Source organism: Calypte anna, chromosome 2 (assembly GCF_003957555.1).
Source record: "Calypte anna isolate BGI_N300 chromosome 2, bCalAnn1_v1.p, whole genome shotgun sequence".
NCBI classification, from domain to species: domain Eukaryota; kingdom Metazoa; phylum Chordata; class Aves; order Apodiformes; family Trochilidae; genus Calypte; species Calypte anna.
The window spans coordinates 90,094,414-90,121,466 of record NC_044245.1 but is presented as its reverse complement, the minus strand read 5'-3'; the positions used below and the strand labels follow the sequence as shown (position 1 = coordinate 90,121,466).

At 39.9% G+C, this 27,053-nt stretch overlaps 1 protein-coding gene across 1 annotated transcript in view; it reads left to right on the top strand.

Annotated features, from left to right (window-relative positions):
- Window positions 1–27,053, top strand: part of AHRR (aryl-hydrocarbon receptor repressor) — an 85,079-nt gene that overhangs the window by 11,243 nt on the left and 46,783 nt on the right. The window contains exons 2-3 of the mRNA XM_030445653.1: window positions 6,601–6,672; window positions 14,047–14,228. Coding sequence (XP_030301513.1) covers window positions 6,611–6,672; window positions 14,047–14,228 — 244 coding nt within the window. The 5' untranslated portion in view covers window positions 6,601–6,610. The remainder of the gene's footprint in view (window positions 1–6,600; window positions 6,673–14,046; window positions 14,229–27,053) is intronic.

Sequence of the window (27,053 nt, the reverse complement as noted above, 5' to 3'; positions counted from 1 at the left end):
TTCAAATGTAGCCAAGCCTGTTAATATTTTTTTTCAAGGAAATTAAAGAGAGATCTTATGTATGCCACAACAGATAACCATAGCTGTAAGCCCAATATATGATGCTCGGTAGTGTCAGAACACCCTCTCTCATTATATATACTTTAGATTAGTCAATCACATTTCTAACAGCTCTTCAGGTTTGTGAGTTAACCTTTTTATTCACTGGAGAGAAGACTGGGGCAGGAAAGTAAATTTTAGGGTCAGAAAGATCCACTGTGATCTTGTTTTTATCTTATGTATAACATGGATCATCAGCCATCCTTAAATAAATTCTTCACCACAGAGGTTTAAGTGTTTTTTTTTAAAAACAAACCCCAAACCAAACAAATAAAAAAACACCACCCAAAAAAAAAAAAAACCCAAACCAAAAAAACCAAGAAAACCCAACCAACCAACCAGCAAACCAAAAAAAGACACCCAAAAGCAACCAAACAAAAAACCCCACAAAACCCAAACCAAAAAATAACAACAAAAAACCCCCACCCCAACCCAAACTTGATTAAAAATAAGTTCTCAGTGATGGAGAGTCCTCTATAATCCTGGGTAAAATATTTTAATAGTTATCCTAATTTATGTGCAATTTGAATTTGATTAGCAAATTGCATCTTGCTAGGATTATCCTGATCTCTGTCACGAAATGTTTGTTTCTTGCATAATGTAGCTACTTATTGTGAGGAAGTTCTTTGTTGCTGTTCTTCATGGTAACCCAAACAGTCTGAGCTCCTGGACCCCGACTGCAGCGTTCATTTTCTCAGCCTGGAGTAATTTTTGCTACTCTTTGCTCCTGGTTTGATGTTTGCTTTTTAAAGTGGGGCTGCTTCAGCTGGAAACAGCACTGCGCTCTATTTACAAAGATATATCCAAATCTGTTATCATTTTTCCTCCAAAACCACGACCGTTCGCCAGGAGCAAAGTACTTGGCAGAGATGTGCTAATCACAGTTAATTTAGTGACGGCAGGCAGGTAGCTTTCTCTTTGGCTGACCAGCCGCTGCGGGTGGAAGTCTTTTTCCAGAGTCTCTCCCCCCAGGGCACAGAGAATCCTGTGAAAAACCGAACTGCTCCCCAGCACCGTCCTCTCCTTGCTCTGCTGGGGAAGCTGCGCCGCGATCCTGCGGTGCGGTGGGGATGAGGAGGCAGCTTCCTCCCTCCCGGGCTGCTGCTCCGAAACCTGCGCCGCTCCGAAGCTGTGCTCTGCGAGGCCCTTTCATGTCCTCCAGACATTGAATGCCTGGTATGTGATTGCATTCGGGCAGGAAATGATTCATAAAGTTTAATGAAAGAAGAGATCATTTGGCCTCCTATCTCTACCAAAGCTACAATTATTTTATTTTATTTTTTTTAAATTATTTTGTTATTATTTTATTTTATGTTATTTTATTATTTTATTTTATGTTGTTTTATTATTTTATTTTTTTTTATTTAATTTATTTTATGTTATTTTATCATTTTATTTTATTATTTTCCAAAGAATGACTGCACTCAGCCCAAACGCTCTCATTTAATTTAAGCATAACTCCTGTTAGGGTAAAGTGTGCATTTTAGAAACAGTGATTCCAAGGCAGCGGGATGCATTGAACCCTTTGCAGCTTGCCCAGTGTTTAAATGCTCATGATGCTGCAGATTAATGCCTTATTTCTTATTTGGATGAAAGTGGTTTCAGCTTCACTTTCTAACTGCTTGCTATGTTTCAAATTAAAACAATTCAGCTCCCATATCTTCCTCATCAAAAGTACTTTGCTTTACTCAAGTCCCCTACTTTTTTAGTATGTAAGGCAGTTTCTTTAGCCTGCAAGTACTTTTTAAGCTTCTTTTCTCACCCTTTCCATTTTAAACATAATTTAAAAAACACTTGCATGGTAACTGTACACGCTGTTCTAGCATCAGTCTTATCCTATCTCTAAACAGAGGTAAGATCACTTCACTTAGGTCAGCATCTACATTAGTTGCCTTTTCAGCAGATCCTCCTTGAGAGCTTGAATTGCACTCATTTTTTCACTTTGATCCCTAATTCCTTTCAGAATCACTGGCATTTCAGGAGGCAGTCCCTATTCAGTAGCAATGACTTGCATTCCCTATTCTGCAATGTGAGTGTTTGTGTATTTGGCTATATTAAAATTCACTGCAAATAAACAGAAACAGCCTACCAGGCACTCCAGATTGCTCTTTTTCACTATGTCTTCAGCATTATTTACCATTCATCTGAATTTTTATAACTTTGCAGATGTTATCACCAATGGCTTTGCATTGAACCTTGATGCCTGTTTTACAAAACCTTTTGTATTTAGCAGTGATTTTGCTTTGATTACTCTTGTTATTTTTGTTGGTTTGTAGGTTTTTTTCCTGTTCCTTCATCACTTTACAAATTCTTCACATAAGGAAACTGTATGCTACAATGCTTCTTTGTGGCTTCTTAAAATCAAAATGTTGTGCTGCTAAGGTGAATGATTTACAAACACAAGTTAATTAATTTATCAGCTAGAAGTGATAACTTGTCAGTGAGCGAATTTCACTTCAAAGAGGGTGATATTGCATAAAAAATTTTGCCAAGTGACATCATTCCTCTTTCTTATCAGCTTTTCTGGTATTTTGTTTGGGATGCATGTCAGTCTTACCATCCGGTGCTTAGCTGGATCATTATGTTTCACTTCTCTGAGGATTATCACATAGCAGCTGTTTCTCAGTCCTTTGGCTTTCCCCAGTGTTCAGAGATTCATTATGACTTAATGTCAGCAGTGATTAAAAGCACCTAACATAAGAAAACGAGTGATCATGGACCACATCTGCCCTTTCCCAGAAATTGTATTCTTTGCAGTCCTACCAGTTCTCCTCCTGAAGTTCCTCAAGCTTGTAACCCCCCTCATCTACTGATGGAGAGGTAGAAAGTTGTTGCTTTGGGCTCATGTTGTCCTCTCTCAAAGAGGGAGTGAGCATGTCAAGACTCTCAAGTGTTAACAGACACAAAGAAAAAGGCAAGATTGTTCAGCTTAGTTCCAGCAGCTGAGTTCCATCATCCCAAATGCTCCCTGTTTCTCATTCACACCTGGGGCTGGTAGGGGAAGGAGGTACCTGCCTCCTGCAATGGTGGAGATTGTCCCTTCTGTCCCAGCTGTGGAGAGCAGAGCTCCCAGACAATCAAAAGAGAACATGGTCCAGGTGGGACCATGGATATGAGCTCTTCTCCAGTTCTTAAAAGAAGTATTTTCTTGGCTTATGGCTCTGTGCAGCTCAGTAACTTCAAGTGCTGCTCTCAGATGTGTTTTTAGGACCATTAGCTGAAAGTCCTCTGACTTGAGCTTTATTCCCATACATGCAATTCTCAGACTCATTTTATCTGCATGCTACTACTAGCATGAGTGGTAGTAGCAGAAGCATCTCTTGGCTGTACACATATCTAGGACATTGGTGTTCATTTGCTGAAGCAGTGCTTCATTTGATGTTGCTGTGGTCACCCGTTTGTCCTAATTCTGTAGGAAGTTCTTGTAGAAAGCTTGAAGAGTGCATGATTTACTCTTATTTGATGCAAGTGCATGATTCCCCTTCTTTTCAGAGATTAGAAATAAATCTGATGAATGTTCTTACCCTCTGTGCAGTTCTAAAATAGAGCCATCTCCTTCTAGGAAACACTCTCCACACCTTTTAGGCTTCTTTTGTTTGTAGTACTCTTCTAAAAATCACACTATCTTTTCCCTTTAATGCTGCAACTCGTGAATTTTTCTTTAGACCCTTATCTTTCTTAGCCAGCATTTTACAATTCATAAATTCTAGCTCATATTTTTTGCAATTTATTTCCTGGTTTTCAGCTGTTTGAATACTGAGGCCTTTTCATTTATTTTTATTTGCTGCCACATACTCATCAAGTGAACTAGAATGACTGTTAAAGCAAAGTGGTCCTTTTAGGATATCTACTGAAGGCTTAGCTTTCAGTTTTCTGTTGACTTATGCTGTCCCAATCTCTCTCTTCCATGCAATTTTGTTCATGAAGGCAAGAGAAGGGAAATGTAGCATGTGACACTGTTTTGAAACATAACTATGAGTCACAGATTCATATTACGGACAGGAAGGACTCAGAGCACAAAGGTCTTACAATATAAAGAGAACACCTTTTAATGCAAGGTCTCACAAGAAACTGCAGCAATTCTTTTGGCATCTTCACACCATTTCAGCTTCCCACTGGAGGAGAAAACCCAGAGGAGATGAAATCTTAAAAACTGTCAGACTGTTGCAAAAATTGACCTTGTAGTCTAGCTTAACCTAACCATGTCTGAAGGTGGAAGGAAGGTTTTACCAAAGCACAGGCTGTGGAATAAATAAACTTTCTTAACCTGGAGCTGTATTTATAACACCCTATCTTATCTCTCACAGACTTTAGCCAAGCCATTCATCCACCTAATTGCACATGAAGTTGTCCCAATAATACTAAGTAAAACTGTTTTGCCTATGTTTGGAAGAACTCTATGCCTGACACTGCACCAACTGGAGAATGAGTGGTCTTTCCACCAATAGCTACAATTGAGAGAAGGGAACTCCTGCTAGATTTGTCTGATCTCTACACAATGCATCATTTTAGAATGAATTCTTAGAGCAGGAACAATTAACAGCTGTGGTTAGTTCTGAAATGGAATAAACATGGAATGTAGATTTAGATGATTTTGGCAAACCTGTGAGCTTTCTGTTGATACAGAAAACTGGTATTCCAAATCAAAAAAATAGGGCAGACCTAATCTATCTGAATTTAGCAAAGGATGCTGTGCTACTGAGGAAAGAACTGAAACCTTGGGGGAAGGAGCGGGGTTGACAACACATACTAAAAGGAAAATGACTGATCTGGAAGGAAGCTGCAAACAGAACTCCTCAACTGTCATGTTGAAGACTGATATTTTTATTAAGAGATTTCATCCAAAACCAGGAGTGTACCGATAAACTTAGCTGCTTATGCCATCAATACAGGAGAAGATAAAATTCTCATATAACAAAAATGAACTGGAGATTAATTGTATGAATATGATAGCCAGGCATTTTGGCACTAAAAGTTATGTTTTCTCCATTCGTTTCTGCTTTTATTTGTTGGAAGTTATACATGAACACAGAGAACTGTGCATGTTACGTAGCCAGAGGATGACTACGAACCATGAATTTAATCATGGTTATGAAAAATGAAAATGCTGTCACACAAATAACAAGTGAGATAATTCCCATAAAGAATAAATGCTTTGGCAGCACACATGCATATATGTGCATGTATTAAATACTTTCAAATTTTACTTAATATACTGTGCATGACTAAATTTATTTGTGTTTTCTACAGATTTGACTGAAATGAGAAAATAAGGGCTCCTAAGATGATGGGAAGAATTTGTAACATTTGAGGGGAATAAAAGAGTTTGGGTTGTCCTAGAATAGAAAAATGAAGGCCAACTGATGATTTGACTGGTATTTAAAAATACACCAATGAGTAAACACAATGGAGGAGGAAGAGCTATTTAAACTAAAAGACAATGTTGGCAAAAGAACAAATGGGCATAAAATGACCATGAACAAATTTAAGCTGGAAAGCAAAAGGTTTCTAGTTATCAGAAATCTGTCTTTCAATGTAAAGCAAAGCTCCTTTAGGCCATTTTTAAATGAAGCCCAGTAAGTTTATGATTTGTGTTATCTGATGTGGGTACCTTCAGTAGCATGAGATTTGATTCAGTGCCACAGCAGTTCCCCTTAATTTTACATATTACACAAACCAGCAAATACTCTTGAGATACAGTAACCTTACAGGTGGTGTGCACCCACTGTGGAACAGCCACACAGTAAGACTGAAAATACTCTTTTCAGACAGAAGACCAAGAGGCTTTGATATTCAGATAGTTTCCAGAAAATTTAACTGAATGCAAAACTTGTTTCGGGGCTTGCAGTGTCTCTAAGGTTAACGTGCTCAAACAGAGCAGTAATAAGGCTAAGTTTTGTCTGAAAATCCCCACTTCCACCAGCACTATATTGGGCCCTAGTGCTGACCACATTAGAGTGTGTCACTAGTTGAGTTGCCAACAAATATGCTTTCAGAGTTTAAAAATGACGATGTGAGGAGCTGGAAAAATGCTGATTTGAATAATTGCATCCTACTTATAACAATGTTTGTAATGGAAGACAATATTCTTGTGTATTTAAAAAGCTGCAGAATCCTCCCTGCCGAAGATGATGGGTAGCCTTGTTCATTCTTATTTGTTTAGCTAAATTTAAAAACGAGCCTAGAATGAAAAAAAATTAATTTTGGATATCAAGTAAACAGGATGTATTTTATACCCATTTTTATACCCTGTATACTGTGCTTAATTTGAAAAAATGAAAATTGAATTTAAACATCAATATTCTAATAATATTAAGGTAGGAAATTGGAATAAGCCTTAAGCTTCTATCTTAACTAATGCCACTGTGCTTTTTAGTGTTGTTGAATGCCACACTCAAGGAACATTTTCCTCGGCTGACTTTTCTCGGTGCTGTCATTTTGTGCAGCATTGCAAAACACTGAAACTTCTGAACTAAAATACCTGTTCCTTTTGTTTTTCAGCACCAAAACAATGATTCCTCCAGGGGAATGCCTATATGCTGGAAGGAAAAGGAGGAAGCCCATTCAGAAACAGTTAAGTATCACATTCATCAGGAGGCATCGTCCTCTGAACGTATGCGCTAGAAATGAGGTACAAGAAGGAATCCCTTCCTCCCACAGACACAGGAGGGACTTAACCTCTTTATCTGCATCTAGAAACCCTTGGTCAGGAGCCTGGCTCTTCAGGGTGGAGACTGGCTTCAGAAAGGATGCTAAGCACGGGTCAAACTGTCCTTACCCATCACTAGGTGCCCTGGGAGGATGCCAGAGGTGGCTGTGGTGTGTACCCCAGCATAGTGTGGAGTACACTGCCCTGCAGAGCAGAGAGGGACAGCATTTCTCCCTAGGCAGAAGGTATTGGTGGACTAGACATCCTCTGGACAATGGTTCAGAGGGGTGGCTGCCACTTCTGTGCTTCTGTGTTCCCCTCCACCTGTTCAAGGTGTGTAGGGAGGCACCACTGTGCTGGTACCACGGTCCCCCCTTCCTCTTTCCTTGGCTTCATCTTGCTTGGGGCATCACTAAGTCCAACACGTGAGCCTGAAAAGTGGGTCAGTTCAGCCAACTGAAAAAGCAGATTGGTGACTCACTTTCTGCATAAAGAACACATCATTTTCAAACCCCTGTCTACTATGGGATCACTTTCATTAGGAGAAAAGTGGAAGGGAGGAAATGCATGTGTGAAGGCAAAGTGGAAAAAGGAAGGAAAAAAAAAGAAAGCAATGGGAAGTTGTTACTGAAAGATGCTTGAAATGGGAGGGTAAAAGGACTGCTATCTCTCAAATGTAAAATTATTTCCAGATGCAATAAACCACACTGTGAAATGAAGCTTTTAAATATAATATTCCCACATCTTCTGTGTTACACTTGATTATATGGCTATGAAACATATTTTTACTGTGTTAAAATTATGAACTAGCACTGGTGGCCTTCACATACAATTTAAGGATGAGAAAGCAACTAAAATAGATTTCCCTATTTTCAGTTGTTCGGAACTTCTAAAAATAGCCCACTTGGCTTAAAATTGTATGTATTGGTCTAAAGTCAAAGGGGGGTTTTGCTCAATGTTTGAGTGAAATCTGTTGATTTTGTTTGTATTTTGGAGAGTATCTGTACACAAAACACTTGTTTCTACTTTAAAAAATACATTTCTTCTAGTGTAAAATATATCATAGGTGGCAATTTCCATAGCCAAATGATTCTTCCTACAAAATCTAAGTGTTAAATCAAAACATATGTAGCATTTCTGCATGACCGTTCAAGTATGGATGTGGACATTTAACTTTATAACTGCACAAAGTATGGGAACACTGCAGTACATGAAATTACCTCTGTGCAGAACTGTTTTTTAATCATAACTTTTGTTAGAAAGTGAGAGAGAAGGAGAAAGGAAGGAGAGTTGAAGTCGCTTTGTGTTGCTTTCTGTAGCTGCAATATCTTCATGTTTGAAGCATACATACTAGCTAGAAGAACTCCCAAAGATGACTTCTGAATAAATGCAATGGCTAAGAAAACTACTTGTTAACAAAGGTTATGAATTACTTCAGAAGTCTTTTAACAAATTCTATCTTCAAAAAAATCAGAAGAAAATTCTAACTGAATTGGATGAAAACAAGCTTCCACCTTGGGAGCTGCCACCAGTAATGCTACCTTGAAAATAGCTTTGCTATGAGATTGCAATACAGGTACCTGTGCATGAGCTTATCCAGCCAGGACATATACAATTTTGATCAAGAAACTTGGTTTTGGTTAAAACCAAAGGAATCTGATGGTTTAGATTATTAGGCTACTGTGCTCCCGCACATCATTGTCAGCCCTTGATGATGATTTCTCAGTTCCTAGCAACACTGGTCTCTTCCTCAAACCTTGTCTGTTTGTGGACTTGCTCTTTGGTGAGCCTTTCCTGTGCTCATTCTCTTACTCTCCTAAATCTAATCTAAAGAGGCTCTGAATGCCCAAGACTGTCCAGCTGACAGAGTTCCTGTCATGGTCTCTGTCCTTCAGTCCTATAGACCTGACTGATATTTCAGGGCTTTGAGCTATCCTTACTGTTATCTTATTGCTATGCTGCCTCAATAATTTATCTTTAATTTAGAAGGGTAGAGATAGTCTGTTAATTGAATAGTATATTTAGCCATTATTTTGATTCATGTCCTACCATTTTTGTTACAGATCTTTTGTTTGATAGCATAGTGCTTTTTCCTCCATGAACCATGGTACACGCAGTCACCTGTTCAGGAAGACTTATTTGTTCAGCTGAAAAACTTATTTTTTAAAAGGAAAAAAAAAGTTGATGGAAATTCTTTGGCCATTCCTATTAATGATTCCCCTCTTTTTTCCCCAAATAGCCTCTAGATATATAACTTTCACTTGGCAAAGGGATAAGTGAGTTCAGGTGCCTGAGCAGGACACTTGGCTTTCTGTGGGGTTTAATGGGTTAGTCCTTTTGAAGTCCTGGATTCGAAGGACAGAAGAGCAGCTTTCCCCTTTGCAGAAGAGTTGGTACTTTTGTGTCTGTCCATACTCAGTGCAACCAAGGAATTTAACTCTCTGCCTCTCTCTCCATCAGCTTTTTCTGATCAGGCTATAAAGCCAGGTGGTGATCCTGCAGATGGCTTTTAATTCAGGATATCACAGAATTATATTGCTCCCTACTTCATTGGTTTACCAAGCACAGGAACTCTGTTCTGAGGTAGTTTTATGGAACAGGGATGAAAATGTATGAAGAAGCTCCATGGGAGAATGCAAAAACCCACAAGACTGTTGAAGAATATGTGGGAAAACTTGTTTTACCAGGCGGACCTAATATGTTTCAGTCTTCTCTACACAGAACTAGGAGAGACTTCTTTGTTAGGTTGCCTTTTTTCAGACAATACATTGGAGTCAGCTTCTACCTTTACACATGCAAATAAATTAAAAATCCTAGTCGTTCTCCTTTAGCTCCAGAAAGCTTCCAAACATGCCCCATCACATGTGGTCTACACTAAAGCATTTTGGCTTTTATGGAACCATTTCAAACACCTGGAGTTTGGACTGATTGGAAAATTTCCATCAGCCAGAGAACTGGAGTTTGACAAAAGGAAATATTTTCTACCAAGTGTTTGTTTCCTGTGGAAATCTGATATTTAACTGGTAATTCAAGCATGCGAAAACTAAAGAGATCTTGTTTTTAACCTCAAAGTGACATCACCATGCTGAAACTGATACTCACACTAGAAATGCTAAAGCAACACTTCAGGACAGTTACCATTTGAGACCTTCAGCCACTTCCTTGTCTCAAACCGTGGCACCTTGTAAAACTCTCTCCCACCACGTAAGGTTTCACAGCTCTTTTAAAGTCAAGCTACAGCTGCCCTTGCTCTAAGTGTATCTCTAACTGCTCCAAACTACCCACTTCAGCCAGAACTGTACCAGTGCCAAAGTAAACAGAGACCTCAGGAGGTGCAGCTCTTTCTCCTGCTTCCTAGTTCTCATTTTAGGACCTTCAGTAGCCCTTCCTCTTATTTGATGTCACACTACCCCACCTCCCATCTGCTCTGCCAGCGTGATGTCTTCTTGGCCATTCGTTCTGCTTTAGCCTTTCCTTGGTGTGAAGACCCAGAAGAGGTAAAAAAGAGGCAAAAAGCCCCTTTTCCTTCACACGGAACTTTCTCTCAGTTGGTCCTTTTTCACTCATAGTAGCTGGTGAAAATCTGGCCCTGGAGCTCAGCCCTGCCATTATACCTGTGCACTGCCCCAGCACAACTCAGTGGCTGTGGCTGCTGGTCAGTGTGTTCATGAGAATATTCTCGCTCTTACGTAGCATATCTGTGGCATCTCATTTTCTCTTTCTTCCCTTTCCCTTCTTGCTGAAAGCTTGCCATCACCGTAAAGTATTAGATTTTTCTCCACTTAGGACATTGGGTGGTTTAATACTTCAGCATACTTTAAAAGCTTATTTAGAGGGAACTTTTCATTAGCAGGGTAGGGCTCCCACAGAGGGCAGCAGACAGAGGCGTAGCTACAGGAAATCCTTCTGCAAGCTCACCGAAAGGATTGACACTCCTGGCAGTCTGTGTATGTCATGGGTATGCTGAATCATTTCAGCCCAAATGGCCTGACATAGCCCCGGAACAGAAAATGTTCTCTTCACCAGCTCCCACGCTCAATTCCTACCAAAAGGGGTATGTGATCTGGTACAAGTGCCTGCTACTGCACTGCAGGATTTGGATGGTTTAACGGTGCAAAGAGGGGAATGCCAGATTTATTAGTTTAAATACATGTGCTGCTTCATTGTAGGTATTGGTGTATCAAAAACATAGTAAAAGAGGCATCACAGAGGGAATGCTACATCTCTGTTTAGACCTGATTTGCACAGCTCGAGAATCCCTGGTTTGACCAAACACAACAATCACCATCTACTTTCTGCTCAAAACAAAGGCTAAAATTTCCATTTGCCTCCAAAGATCCCATTGGAGAATTTCCCTGCTTGCCCTTTTCTGTTTGTGGATGGCTACGCCAGCCTTTCCATGGAACGTGCATTGTTTTAAATCTCCTCCACTTGGCATCTAATTACCATTAACATCAAACCCCTGCTTGTTTGGATTCACTCCCTTACTGAATCATTTCCTTGAACTTCCAGGAAGACTCTGTCCTGAACTTTCTCCGTAATCCTTTTACGCTATTTCTTGCAGCCTCCAGAAAACTGTTCCTTATGCCCAGCAGAAATGAAGTTCATTATAGTTGCCTCAAATCATACCTTGCTGGCATAGACCCACCACTATTTTACATGGCAAATAGGCTTGAACAATGTTTTTTTCTATACCATGTTAGTCTTGAGAAATTTTACTGCTTGAACTCATTGGTCTCATTTTCCTTACTGGAATTATTTTTTTTTTCCATCCTAAATTGCTTCTTTATCTCAACTAGGTTGTCAGATATAAAGAGCCATTAGGAAAAGCTTATGTTCTTTAGCTTCTACTGAACTGTAGGCTATGTTGCCACAAAATTACTACTCTCCATAGGTCAAAAATCCTTTTGGTGTATTACTGAGGATACCTGAGCCTCAGAATTTAATCCAAAAAATAGTGTCCAAAGTGTACAACTTTTTTTTGAAAAAGATTGGAGAAGTAAAAGAAAAACAAACAACGAAAAAGTATTCTTTCTTTGCTGATGCATTATAAATAATCTGCATTATTTGTCACAGATTTGCTCTAACAGAGGAAAGTTTTATTTTTATCCCAGTCAACAAAATCTCTCCCTTGTCTTTGAAAGCAACTAATTGTGTTACTGAAGGGCCACGGACCAGTTTTGGTATTTTTTAATGAAAAAGAAGGAATTACATGTTTTTCTACTTCAAATATTTTTTCATTCATTTCATCCTGTAAAAATGAACTGGAGGTTCTCAAAAACAGCGCTGTATTTTTCATACTTGATTTGGTTTAAGAGGTTCCTAATTAGCAGCAATAGCATCTATAAAACATTGTTGGTTTTTTAAACTGATTCCTAAGCACAGCTCTATTTTTATAAAATCAAAGGTACTTTAATAAATTAAGATTGCACTTTTCAGAGAGGAACAGGCAAATTGTCCAATGTAACCTTTTAGCCACCTTGTGAAATACTAGCACTCAAAACTAAAATTATGATTGAGAAATATAGTAAATGAGTGGAGCATGGTAATGCAGTAGAACAGGGCTACAAATAATCAGTTTTGCTCTGATTCTCCACCAGAATACCAGCTAAAATACTCCAGATTATGTTCCTTGCCTTAAATCAGGAGAAAATAGAAACTGCTAACACACATTTCATTCTTGAGTATTTTTCCATTTTTTCCTCATGGATTTTTCTCTCAACATCTTTCATTCTTTTATTATTTTATCTTTTATTTCACTCTCTACAACTCCCTGAAAGGAGGGTGTAGCCAGGGGGGGGTTGGTCTCTTTTCCCAGGCAACTCTCAGCAAGACAAGAGGGCATGGTCTCAAGTTGTGCCAGGGGAGGTTTAGGTTGGACATTAGAAAGAATTTCTTTACGGAGAGGGTGATCAGACATTGGAATGGGCTGCCCAGGGAAGTAGTGGATTCTCCATCCCTGGAGATATTTAAAAAGAGACTGGATGTGGCATTCAGTGCCATGGTCTGGTAACTGCAGAGGTAGTGGATCAAGGGTTGGACTCGATGATCTCTGAGGTCCCTTCCAACCCAGTCGATTCTATGATTCTGGAGAAGGTACCTCAGGGGGTATATGTGGCAATGTGCTATGGTAAGAACTTGAACATGGGCATTACAAGAGTGAGTGGAGGAGCAGCAGGCACAGCACTCAGTCCCCTGGGAGATGCCGGCTCACCCACAGCACCAGGGTGTTGCAGTCCCTCTGGGACTGCGGATCCACATCATTTATGGCTTCAGTGGGCTCATTCCTGAATAATGCATTTGACTACTGCTGGGTCCTGCAGTGACAGTCTGCTGGAGATAACTAACTTCTCAAACTTACCACTCAGGTTTCATTTCTTAAGAGACAAGCCTGTGCTTCAGCACAAATCTGGTTTTCGTGCCTGTGTTCAAGTGCAACAGCTTTTTCTTTTTTTACCTTGAGAACAGCACCTTACACATTCTGAGAGAAACACATCAGCAGACACTCCAAAAGTGAGCTTCCACATTTGTGATGTATTTCATCTTAATGTATTTTCATGGTAGCTTTTCTGAGGCATCTGATCCTGTTCACAGCATGAGAGAGTCATGAAATACAGATTAACTAGGAGTGCTTGGCTTAAAAATCTAAGTAATATTAATCTTTGTATTTTGGAAAGAATATAAATGTTCTTAAGAGAGAAACCAAATTATTACATTTGTTATTATGGAAAGAGGAAAAGTACACATGAGAATGTTCACGAGAGTTTTGAGCAAGAGGAAAAAATGTCTCTTCGTCTGGCTTCCCATACATTTTAAAGTCACATCTAAAGACAGGCTCTTTTCTTAATTATCTCCTGACCCACAGGTTAACCTTGAGTCATTAAATGGAGGGCACTAAGATCCTTTGAATGAATACAGTGGATATTGAATGGGTTCACGCATTAGTCACGGTAATTTTCCTCTACTGTTCTGACACTCATTTGAACAGCATAGATGAGAAATCATTTTTCCTGGTATTCATTAGAACATGAAGATAGTACCCATTCTGCTAAGGTGAGAGGGTCCTGACTATGAGATATCAGTTCTTCATCTGTTATTCACTGGGCAGATTTGAAAAAGAGCATCCAACCTCTTTGCACCAAGGCAAATGCAGGATGATAGGAGACAGAAACTTTAAAGATTTTCATACAAGCTATGTTAAACATGCCTGTTATTAACTAGTTGCAGACCTAGTCTCGGTCTGCCATTGTACTAATTGGAAGTAAAACAGGTAATTGAAAATGTGTTCTCCACCACAGAAGGCCTGCTGTTGGGAATGAAAAATCAAACCCTTCGAAGAGACACAGGGACCGCCTGAATGCAGAACTGGACCACCTGGCCAGCCTCCTGCCTTTTCCACCTGACATAATATCGAAGCTGGACAAACTTTCTGTCCTGCGCCTTAGTGTCAGCTATCTCCGAGTCAAAAGTTTTTTTCAAGGTAAGTCTCATTAAACTGTCAATATCCCACTGAAAGTCTCAGTCTAATTCATCGCTGGTTTGTACATGTCATGAGTAAAATTGGAGCAGGTCCAAAGGAGGGCAACCAGGCTGGTGAAGGGACTCAGGCACAGACCCTATGAGGAGAGGCTGAGGGAGCTGGGGCTGTTCAGCCTGGAGAAGAGGAGGCTCAGGGGAGACCTCATTGCTGTCTACAACTCCCTGAAAGGAGGGTGTAGCCAGGTGGGGGTTGGGCTCTTTTGCCAGATGACTTTCAACAAGACAAGAGGGCAGGGTCTTAAGTTGTGCCAGGGGAGGTTTAGGTTGGATATTAGAAAGAATTTCTTTACGGAGAGAGTGATCAAGCATTGGAATGGGCTGCCCAGGGAAGTAGTGGATTCTCCATCCCTGGAGATATTTAAAAAGAGACTGGATGTGGCACTCAGTGCCATGGTCTGGTAACTGCAGAGGCAGTGGATCAAGGGTTGGACTTGATGATCTCTGAGGTCCCTTCCAATCCAGTCGATTCTATGATTCTGTGAATTAACGCACAGGATTCTATTGATGAAGTAAGAAAAAACTGATTTATCTCTACTGCTGAAAGTATTCTGTGCACTGTTGGAGATTTCGTGCGTTTCCCCCTATGCCACTTATGTGTTTTTCACCAAATCATGGCATAACTCCCCTCTCTTTGTCATGAGGGTTTAGGAAATGGGAAAACATGACTGTAAAATTCCTAAACTGGTTTAGGGCAGATGTAATACCTGTAGTTACTTTGAACTCCCTATTTGAAGCTATTACTGTGCATGTTTACAATGTCTATTTAAATACAAGGTGGCAGTCAAGCAACAACCGTATTACTTGTGTTTGCTCTATCAGCTTGCTTGAAAGGCCAAAAAGATCCCTTTCTTTCAGGATAAGTGAGATCTGAACTTTAAAGTGTAAAGCTGTAAGAGGCCGTGCTTTGTTTTTGTATCTCTCTGGCACATTGCACAATGAAAGCCAAATGTGCATGTTCCGAGGTACATAATAAGAATGCTTCCAAATTTGCAGATAGTTTTGGTTTCTTCTGTTGCTGACAGATTCACAAGAGCAGAACTTGGGTTAGGGATTTAGCAGTTAAGATCTCCTCTGGAGTAATTTAAGTAAAGAAAAAACAAAGCATACTTGAAGGTATAGAACTGACCAAAACTTATAGGTGAGCTGTTGAGATTTTCTAGTGGACATTATTTTTCTTTTACTGCTCTTTACTCCACTGTCCTGTGTACTATTCCTTGTTACACATCTACAAGTGTACACATCGGAATGCTTAAAAGGGAGCCCTATGTTTTTGTTTGTTTTGACTGAAGAATGGTATCTGTTGGTTGGTTTCTTACTTTTTAAAATACAATTTAAAATTTTACTTAGTATGAAAGAAAAGCCGGGTTTTGAAGAGGCTTTGGCAGTCAGTGGGGCATTTTACAAGCTGACATCAGATTACAGATGGTGATGTTACTGATAGCAGGAGCCTCCCACATCAACTATGGCAGCTGTCTGCCCAGCCTCCAGCATCCTGCAGTTTACAGAGTGCCTTCCTTTCCCTTTGAACAAATACCTGAGTCTTATGGCCCCTTTTGTTTCTCATGGATCCCCAAGCAATTATCTGTCTTTAGCTGCCTTTGCTGCTCCTCTGCTCAAGTTTCTAAGATCTGTTGTCTCCCTTTTTTAAAGGGATGGGCTAAATGGAAAACAAATAAAGTCAGACTTCATTACTCTGAAATGTTCCATGTTTTGGGATATTTCCTTTAATTTAATCTCCAAATTACCTAGTTGAACATATAGGCTGTGTTCCCTTCATTCTTATTTTTAAATGTTTACATCATGAAACTAAGTTTACAATGAGCATTGTTTATAGTGAAGGAAGGAAACTACATGCCTTTTTAAGACAGGAGAGCAGTCTGGTGCTTCAAAAGGTTGGAGTGGAGAAGAGGTGAGCTGTGGAAACAGCTGGGTGAGGAATGGGTGCTTATGTTTGGGTAAGAGCAGGAGCTGCAGCCTCAGCTTCGTTGCACGTCATGATCTTCTTCCTTGTAGTTGTGGAGAAAACAGGCAGAATCTGCATTTTTGGGGTTTTTTATTATTTGGTTTGGGTTTTTGTTTTTGTTCTTTTTTTTTTAAAGAAGCTTTGGTAGGAAGAATTCACCTAAAAAAAGCAGACAAAAATATTCATCTCAGTGTTTCCATCTCTACTGTGATGAAAGAGGACAGAAGAGCAGAAATGGCATGATTGTGGTTTTTGAAATTAAAGGATGTTACAAAGCTGTGAGCTGTTATAAACACTCTGAGGACAGAGAACAGACCAGTGGCATACAGAGATGTTATAAAATTGGATAAAATGAAATGTATCTGGAAAAACTGACCTAGCAAATCTCTGCTAATTCACTCAGGGAAAATTAATCCAAAGGAACTGGTGTTCAGTAAAAGAGATAAACCTGGAAAAGAGAACATAAAAACAATAATCGAAGAGAGACAGTGGTCAGCAAATTGTTCAATGCTTGCAATATGATATGTTGACATAAACAAGAAAGCCAAGTGTGGATTTTGGTCTGTTTGCCCAAAGGCAGCAGCATGTCACTATGCAGGAAGGTTCTAATCCTTCTCTGCATGAGACCAGCATGACTCCATCTGGAATACAGCTGTCTGTTGTGGGCATCTCCTGGTCACAAGGGCATTAGTATGCATTAAAGAGTTTGGAATAAACACAGACAAGAAGTGACTATAATGTCAGATGGACACACACAAACAATAAAGAAAAATAAGGGCTGAAATTAGCTCTACTGTGTACAATTTATATGCTTCTCCTGTTTGTCTTCCTAGGAGAGAAGCATTAGAAAGGTAGCAATTGCTTAGGCTATTTTACAGTGGCACAGTGGAGGACCCCAATTTCTGATGATGACCAAACTTAAATTCAGCTTCAGTATCAAGCAAAATGTATCTGTAATGTGTTCTGTTCAGATATCTGATATTCCTAAAACTGATGCTGTGGAGCTTCAGGATATTCAAGTTTGTAATCTATGACACACTGGCATGCGCATGCTTTACTTAAAATACTATTCTGTGAGGTTTGAGAAAGTTAAGCTTAAATTCCACATTTTTTAAACAGTGCTAGTAAGAATGTTGTTTGCAACTTTTTTAATAAAACCCCACCATTAATAGTGCTCTTTGACACACGAGTTCATACATGACATTGCAGCTTCAGGTCAGCAAATCCCGAGACAATTACAATCACACATCCTCAAAAGTCCCGGTGGTTTCCAGATATACTCATTTACTTGCCACTAGGTGTCCTTTCAGTAGCTACTCCGAACTACTCAGAGTGTAGAGCAAATGTCCCATTTACAAAGACCAGTAGCCAATTAAAGGGCATGGAGTGACTTCACCATATTGATTCCAACTGTGAAAATAATTTTGCAGAGAATTAGGTATTAGGGGATAGAGAATATTCATCAGGCATTTATTCCCTTTTTAGTGACCATTGCAGGTTAGTACCTTAAAGCATATGACCTGTTCGTCTTAGTTAGGCCTGGTTCTTTTCTAAAATTTATATCTGTTTGTTGAGACTGATTTTTTCTGCTGTTCAGTTTAACTATGGTGGATTCATTCCTGCATTCTTAGAAATGCTTTCCTTTGGCTACAGAACAATTCTTCTGTCTACTCAGTTTATGGTTTTCCTATCCCTGTTATCAGTTGGCAGTGGCTCTATTAATAGCCCCACTCCCCCCGAGCTATATGCATTTAGTCATTTTGCATTTTCCTGATAAGCACTTTCAAATGGCTTGCAGCAGTAACCTTCCAGTCACACCAGATCTCTTGTATAAAACAGCACGGATCTGAGCCAGTGCTCAGACCAAGAGACATTGTGCTGGTTTCAGCTGGGAAAGAATTTCTTTTCTTCATGGTAGCTGGTACAGGGCCATGGTTTGGATTTGTGCTGGAAACAGGGTCAATAATACAGCGATGTTTTCACTGCTGTTGAGCAATGCTCACACAGAGTTGATGCTCTTTCTGCATCTCACAGCACCCCACCAGCTAGTAGGCTGGGAGTACACAAGAATTTGGGAAAGGACACAGCCAGGAAAGCTGACCCCAAATGACCAAAGGGATATCCCATACCACACAATGTCACACTCAGGATATAATGCTGGGGGAAGAAAAAGAAAGGGGGAACGTTTGGAGTAATGGTGTTTGCCTTTCCAAGCCATCGTTATGTGTGATAGAGCCCAGGTGCCTTAGGGATGGCTGAACACCTGCTTGACAATGGGAAGCAGAGAGTGAATTCCTTGTTTTGTTTGTAGGTATGTTTTTTCTTTCACTTACTAGACTGTCTTTATCTCAACCCATGAGTTTTCTCACTTTTACTCCTCTGATTCTCTCCCTCATCCCAGCAGGGGGGAATTAGTGAGCAGCTGTGTGGGGCTTGATTGTGGGCTGGTGTTAAACTGTGACAGACAGCAACTCCTGCAGGAAGCTGCGTTGGTCATTTAACCAAAATGGCCAAAATTTGCCTTGGGTGGGGCTCCTGTGGAAGTAGAGTGGTACATAGTGGCAGCGAGCACTTGAGCTTGCTGGACCTCTGTCTTGGCCATATTCCCTCTTGGTTAATTGTAGTCTGTCTTCCTTTATCACTCTTAACAATACATCCTTTAGTACCTCTGACTTCTCAGTTTTTCCACTGGTGGAAAAATGGTGGTCTTGCTCCACTTCAAAGCCAGCTCCCTTCTGTTGATTGTTTAAACTGTTCCCTTCTAGTTTAGGTATTAATTTTGCACACTAATGTAAAAAGAATAGAACTTTGTTCTTTTAGCATCTCAGCTTCTTTCTGACAGACAGCTAACTTAAGCTGCCTACGATGTGCAAGGAAAGTACTTTCAACAACTTATTTAGACCAATACAGTTACAACTAGAGTTTAAATCTCTTCATCTTTTGGCTCTTAGTGTAAGAACTTTTCTTAAATGATGGTTTCTTAAGTAAACTTGGGCCCCTGTCCAACAAGATTCTTCAGTTTACTTATAAAAATATTATGAGACAGTAGAAATAGCCTTTTACAGTTATGAAGACTTGTAATAATTATTGTTCTACTCATCCAAATGTCCAGATGTAGAAAATATAATTTATATGGTGTAACATGACAAAATATCCTTGACAAACCAGGTAATTTCTATTTTTTTTTTACTGCCTCTAAGTCATTATACATAGGTTGTTCTGTATTTTTAGCCACCATTTTTCTAGGGATTGAAGCTGAGCTTGGTGATCCTATCATTCTTTGGTTTCTTCTTTCCATGCTTTCTAAAGGTAAGCTCTGTATTTGTCCCGTTTTAGTCTTTCACAATCTCCCTTCTCTACCATGATTTCTTATGGACTAAAAGCTAATTGCTCCTACAATGCTTCAGCTCTTTCTTAGATTATGCTGCTGTGAGATTCATTAGATGCACCTAACTTGCAAATATTAAACTCAAGTACCTGAGGTGCTAGCCTTGTTGCTGGTGCTCAGTAGCAGTATCTGTCTGATCCTAGCTGATGGAAGCAAGAAGAGGTAATAAATAATAAAACTTTTCTATAAATCCCCTTTTGCTGGGTAGCAGAAAACTCTTTTCCCACCACTGTATGGTTAAAGGACTTTACTTTACTTTACTTTATCTCTTTCTTGATACACCTTATTTTATGCAGTGGCTTTTCTTTTTTCTTCTTTTACACTTCTGCTTTGTTTTATTCATTTAAAAAAAATATTGTTTTGAGCTTGCAGTCATTGAAGAACTCAGGTTTTTGTTTAGACAATATTTTCTTTTATTTCCCACTCGTCACTGCCCCTGAGGTAATTTACACTTATTCCCTAAATGTTTGTTTGTTGAAAGAGTGTCAAACTCTCATTTCTCTGAGATACCCATTCTCTGAGACTTTGAATTCCAGTTCTCCAGATGTCCTGAAGTCTCTTTTTTAGGTCCAGTGTTTTCATGTTGTGGTGCTTTGGATTGCTGCTGATGGAAGAAGCATTGTTTCTGGGATTTCCTGGTCACTTTCACCAAGCTACCTTACCTCCTTCTAATCCACATCTCCCCTTCAGTTAACTGTTCTTTCATTATATATATATTTTTCCACTTCTGACAGGATAGCATACCCAATGTGGTTTTTGTCTGTCTTCTGATTATTATTAATTTATATTTTTGGGTCATTTCCTTTAATTAATTTATATGTTTAGTGTCATCTGATTTCTACCAATGCTTATCTTCAATTAAAGTTGGATTTGTCCCTTTTAAGAAGAAAGCAGCAAAGGATTCCCCCCAGCTGGCCTAATTTTCAGAACCCTCGGTTACTTGCAGTCTGTTTCAGCTTTCATCTTCCCCTCCTGTATCCGGGGCTGTCCATCTCATAGCTCAATAATGTACATGGACTTCTTACAACTTTGATTCAGATTCCTTTGGTTCATTCATTAGATTCTTTAGATTAGGCTGTCCTAAGGAAGGGCAGCTATTATTTATTGTAGTGTGGAATATTTAGTGCTGTAGCCCACACTCCATAGCTTAGCAGACCTATTTCTGATGTGACGTGCCTGTCAGTCCCGTGATACACACAGAAAATTTAAAACTTGAGGTGGGTAGTGAAGCAAAGAATGGTCTTGCTTTCAATACAGTGTATTATCTGTACCACAATGCTATTCAGCACTGCTTTATCAGTGCTGCTTACCTGAGCCAAAGCCCCTGATCTGAGAATCCAGGATTTCACTGCAGTGCAAGCAGAGGGGTTCTCAGGCATCCCTTTTCCTCCCACTCTGTCTCCCTAACACTTCTGTTTTCCCAGAGTTTTCAGCTGAAGTTTTATTTTCTGGATTGGCAAGATCTTCTCTTTTGGTGTAAACATATTTTTAAAATTTTACTTTACATAAGCAAGGAAAATTTTTCCACAACAAAATGTTACTGATTTTGAAACTGAACTCATACATTTGAGACTATTGTTACAATTATAATCTGTACTGGATACATTTCCCTTAAGCTTAAATTTTTCCTTTTAAATTTAAGCTTTCCCTTAAATTTAAAACTATCGTCTTAGTAAATCACAGAAGGGTTGAAGTTAGAAGGGACCTTTGGAAGTGACCTGGGCCAACCCCCTTGCTCAAGCAGAGCCACCTATAGCAGGCTGCCCAGGACCATGTCCAGGTGACTTTTGAATGTCTGCAATGATAGAGACTCCACAACATCCTTGGACCTGTGACAGTGCTTGGTCAACTTCACAGTGAAAAAATGTTTCCTGATGTTCAGACAGAACCTCCCATTTTTCAGTTTGTGCTCACTGCCTCTTGTCCTGTCACCAGGCACCACTGAAAAGAGCCTGGTTCCCTCTTCTTTAAATCCTCTTTTCAGGTATTTAAACATGCTGATGAGACAGATCCCCAATGAGTTTTCTTTTCTTCAAGCTGAACAGTCCCAGCTTTGTCAGCTTCTCCTCATTGGAGAGTTCACCAATCCCTCCATCAACTTCATGTTCTTTCACTGGACTGTCTCCAGGTCCTTTGTACTGCATGTATTTAGAAGAGATGCAAGAAAAGTAAAATAATAAAAGATCTGAAATAGAAATAAAGATTATAAGAGAGACTACACTGAAAACAAGATAAAATGCTTAAATCAATAAGCATGGAATTATACCTTCTTGACTGCATCTCTTCACTCCCCCTGTTCTTTTCTTGGTGTGATTTATGTATTGATTTCCATTAGGGGAATAAGCAGAGGCTTTCAGATTATCAAAACTTTAGTTTTTTTTGAAACCTGCACTTCAATTTATAAATCTAGGGTTTCAGTTGCTTCTCTGCTTAACTAGTGTTGAACTAGTGATACCTCGAGTCAAGAAGCCCCAAATGTATCTGAACACTCTAGCAGTTGTTTTTTTAAAGACATATTCTACTGATTTAGAGCACTCCCAGTGCTCCTCTGAAATGGAATGCCTGAATGATTTCTTTCTTGACAGAGAAATAGGGTCTTTTCTTTTTGCACACATACAAAATGCCTTCAGGGTGTCTGTTGCTGTGGCCCACAGTCATGGCTTATTAGATTGTCTAGAAGCATTTAGGGTGTTTAGGTTTCTTAAGGCATCATATTCAGCAGCTTGAGCTGAGAAAGGAACCTTCATGGCCAGAGTGGCTAACAGGTAAGGTTATTCCTGTGGCTGTACTGAATCATCATATTCAAACTACCACAGCATGCAGAGAGTTTCAGCCAAAAAGGGAGTGTTCATGAAAGAAACATTTTCCACTCTCTACTGCTCTATAATTTTACCATCTTCAGAACAATATAGCAATTGAAAAGAAGAAAAAGCATTCTCCTGCGTAAGTGGTACGCAAATAAATCTTTGAAGGAAGACCTGATGTCTGCAAGTCATTATCTAATCAAGTGCTGAAATACTGCATCAGTGAAATTTTAATACAAGTGTGAAGAACTTAAGGAGGCCAGATGCATATATTAATTCTTGAGATCTGGCAGAACTCATTTCTGAAGAAGCAGCTGCACATTGACTTCCCTGTACATTACCCTTTTTCCAAGAGTGGATTATTTTGACTAGACTTTTTGATATTTTTAATTGCCAGAGAGACCATCTTATTGAAACATATTGCTTGTACCAATGCTTCAGTTTTTTCTTTTACCCATGTTTCCTGGGGAGAGTATTCATTCCATGTAACAAATACCTGAGGCTGTTTTTGTGTTACACATCCTCTTGGGTAACCTGGAGATCTCTCTGACCCTTGGGAGACCTTTGTTGACTCTTGTAAGAGGACTGTATTTCCTCTTTGTGCCTCCTTCTGCTGGTTGGCTTTCTCTGCAGCTTTCTGCAAAGAAGATGGGTTTTGTAGGAGAGGGACAGTAGGTTTACAAGTAGGATTTACTTTAGAATAAGCCTACATTAATGAAGAAGAGGACTCTCAAATTGCTTGAATTCTTGTCACCTTTGAAGGACGAGGGAACCCGTTAGTGAAAGACTATATTGTCATATTCTGAGACTGCCTCTAAAGTCCATACCTGTTATTTTGAGTACTGGCAAATAAAGGATTTAAGTTATAAGTTAAGTGTCAGATCTTTTCTGGTACTCCTAGAGTATCCTTGAGTTTTTCCATGAGTTCTTCACAGCTGTGAATTTTGTGAAGTTTTCAGACCTCAGAAGCTTAGTGCTCTTAGGCTGAGTCAGTCATCTGCATAGAGAGGGTTGTCTCTGGGAAACACACTATCATTATGATTCTTCTTGCAGAGCTTCCTCTTGTGATTCTGGATGTGTATCTTATAAGACTTTTCTGTTAGATGCCATTCAAGTGAACATCCCTGCAGGCCTCAGTGTTTCTCCTGGTATTGGCAAGAATGGTTACAAAACTAGGGAGTTGGAAATGACAAGTGTCACGAAGGGAACCTGTTAGATTTCTCCTGAGGGCAGGTGGCACTGGAAGAGTTGTTTCTAGCAACAGTAGAAGTATACTCAGAATCAGACAACATGAACACAGGCACACACAGTGGATGATTTCATAGGTGTTACCACAAACCACAGATGATATATTAGTTTGGAGCTAGGGGAATTCCCCAAAATATTTCAGCTGTAGAGTGCAGGTCGCTATCTTTATCCAGCTTGCTTAGTCATTTTTAATCATTCTGGTTTGGCAGGCTTTTATGCTCAGTTGCATTGGGTTAGCTCACACTATGCACCTCTATGCATTGGGTTAGCTCACACTATGCACTATGCACCACTATGTAGCATTGGTGTAAATAGATGTGTGGCAAGGGAAACTGGGCCCATCTAATCCAGGATATACGTAAGATTTTTTCATTCAGTGATGTTGCTCAAGCACTGTGCTTCATCACTCCTTCCTCTGCAGCTAAGGTCCTCGTTGCTCCAGCCTTGCACTAGCTGTTGAAATACCTACATAGCCTCCTGTGGATCAGGTTCTATTACCCTCTGCACTAATGAAAGACCCTTCATTGACCTACATTTGTTGAGGTAAATTTTCTTCGGATGATGGAGACTGAGAATTAACTCAGCATAAGTTTAGTTCAACTGCAGCTCAAGATTTCCTTGAGTGTAGAAACAAGATTGGTTTCCATTGTATGAGAGGTTGCATTTTCACTCCAGAAATTGCTGGCAACTGCAGTGACTGGAGAAGGTCCTAGCAATAGTTCTGCCCTAATCACTGCTGCAGTGGATGGGAGGCTGGAAAGCATTCCCTCAGGCATGAGTTTAGGCTTGGTTTACACTTATTCTCAGCTTCATGAGTGATTGCCACCGCTGAGAGGAAATGTTTCTGTACTGTAAAGAAAATTATTTACTTTGTTTCTTATTTTAAATGCAGACACACTTTAAAGGAAAGACAATACCTCTTACCCAACAGAACAAGGAATTATAGCTTGCCATAATATAATTGCATTGTGCTTTGAAGACAAATAAGACAAATAGTTTTAGTCTAGAGAACAGTGTGAGGCTGTCCTCCTTGTTTCTCTTCTTATTTTACCATCACCTCACTTTTGGCTCACAGCACACGGTGAAGCTCCCTGCGAGGCACCTCTGAAACCGTGAGGATATTAGAGCAGGTCCTGTAGCAAGCAGAGTGGCTGTGTCACTCTGCGGATAAGCCTACATGGATTAGTTCTTCTGAGAGGCACAGATTACTAGAGTATGTTCTTTGCCATCCCAATAAAGCCACACTTTTTCTCAAGCTCCTCTTGTTCCCATGTTGCAGCACAAGTCACTGTGTGTCTATACTGATATCCTCACTCCTAGCTCAAAGATCTCTGTGTTACACTCCATCATGCTCAGTGCAGACATATTTCTTTGGTGCTTGCCAGATAAGGTAACTTCAGTCTTTCAGTCAGTACAATTATATTGCCTACACCAAGGCAGATCTCAATATCACACTTGCAGTCCATGGAGGTGAAATGCTGCAACATGAGCCAGCAGTGTGCCCAGGTAGCCAAGAAGGCCAATGGCATCGTGGCCTGTATCCGGAACAGCGTCGCCAGCAGGTCCAGGGAAGGGATTCTGCCCCTGTACTCAGCCCTGGTGAGGCCACAGCTTGAGTCCTGTGTCCAGTTCTGGGCCCCTCAGTTTAGGAAGAATATTGAGGTCCTGGAGCAGGTCCAAAGGAGGGCAACCAGGCTGGTGAAGGGACTCAAGCACAGACCCTATGAGGAGAGCCTGAGGGAACTGGGGCTGTTCAGGCTGGAGAAGAGGCGGCTCAGGGGAGACCTCATCACTCTCTACAACTCCCTGAAAGGAGGGTGTAGCCAGGGGGGGGTTGGTCTCTTTTCCCAGGCAACTCTCAGCAAGACAAGAGGGCATGGTCTCAAGTTGTGCCAGGGAATGTTTAGGTTAGATATTAGAAAGAATTTCTTTACAGAGAGGGTGATCAGACATTGGAATGGGCTGCTCAGGGAAGTAGTGGATTCTCTGTCCCTGGAGATGTTTAAAAAGAGACTGGATGTGGCACTCAGTGCCATGGTCTAGCAACCGCAACGGTGGTTCAAGGGTTGGACTTGATGATCTCTGAGGTCCCTTCCAACCCAGCCAATTCTATGATTCTATGATTCTATGATTCAATACCTTGAATTAAGAGCTTGTAAATCAGATGTCAACTAAAGCAACGCTTCCTTTTTGAACTTTAAAAAATATTTTTATTTACAAGACTACCATTTAGCTCCTGGACTTTGTAGTGCTTTCATAGAATGAGTTAATGAAGTTCTAAAATGCTTTCTCATATTCCTCACTAGCAGTGTACAGCTATTGCTGGGACTCTGAGAAGTCCACGAAATTCAGTCTGAAGGCTAGGCATGGGGGCAGGCTAAATGTAGAGATTGCAAAGGTGTGTTAAGACTAGAAAAAATGATATTATTTTAATTTGTATTTAAACCTACTTCTCCCTATCATGATTTTCAACTGGACTTTATACCATATACATGAAGAGAAGTCTGGAATGGGGGGAATAAACATTAATGGCCACATCCTTTACTGGCTTCTGTCCTCTACTTACCAGATTTTCAAATGAATGCTGTGTTGCTTTTGTGTATTAATCACTCACTGGTTTATTATCTACTTTCACAAATTTTATTTTATAAAAACCTTCTTTCTTGGCCTGTTCCACAAAGACCTGATAATTGTTAGGTCATTGAAGCTCTGAGACCATTGCCTGTCACGTGAATCTGCATGTCACATTGTTTTTTTTCTTAACTGATCCCCTCTGTGTTGTCTGGTTGTGTCTTGTTTCCTGTCTTACACCAGTAGACATACTTCTCCTCTTTCCATAGCTTTGACTCTTTCTCCTACAGCCATTGTTAATTTTCTTCACATTGCCCTTTATGGATGAAATGCCTTTCCTGAAATCATGCCTGCATTACCCAGCAATTCCTCCTGCAGAAAAATTATGTTAGTTATAAGCAGAGCTTTAGGTGGCTGATAGGCTTATAGAAGTATGAAAGTAAATAAATCAATCAACGATTTAGTGAAACCCGAAAGCTTATGATTTATCCCATGATTTATATGGATGAATCTGTGCAAGTCACCTGTCTTTCTAGGCTGTGACTAGATCTTATTTAGATGCTTGAAAATCATAAAACATGACATGGGAGCTGTTTTCTGCAAAGCTTATCTCGTTTTGCTATATGATTAGTCCTGCAGTTTGACTCAATGGATTACTCTAAAGGGCTTGTTTTCATTTAATCGTATTTGGTCTAGTGTCTTTTTTATGTCATTGGAATGAAAATACCCACCAACTCACATGGTTGCTTTTGTTCTCTATCTAATGTAACAGTAAACTGTTAGTCAGTTCCC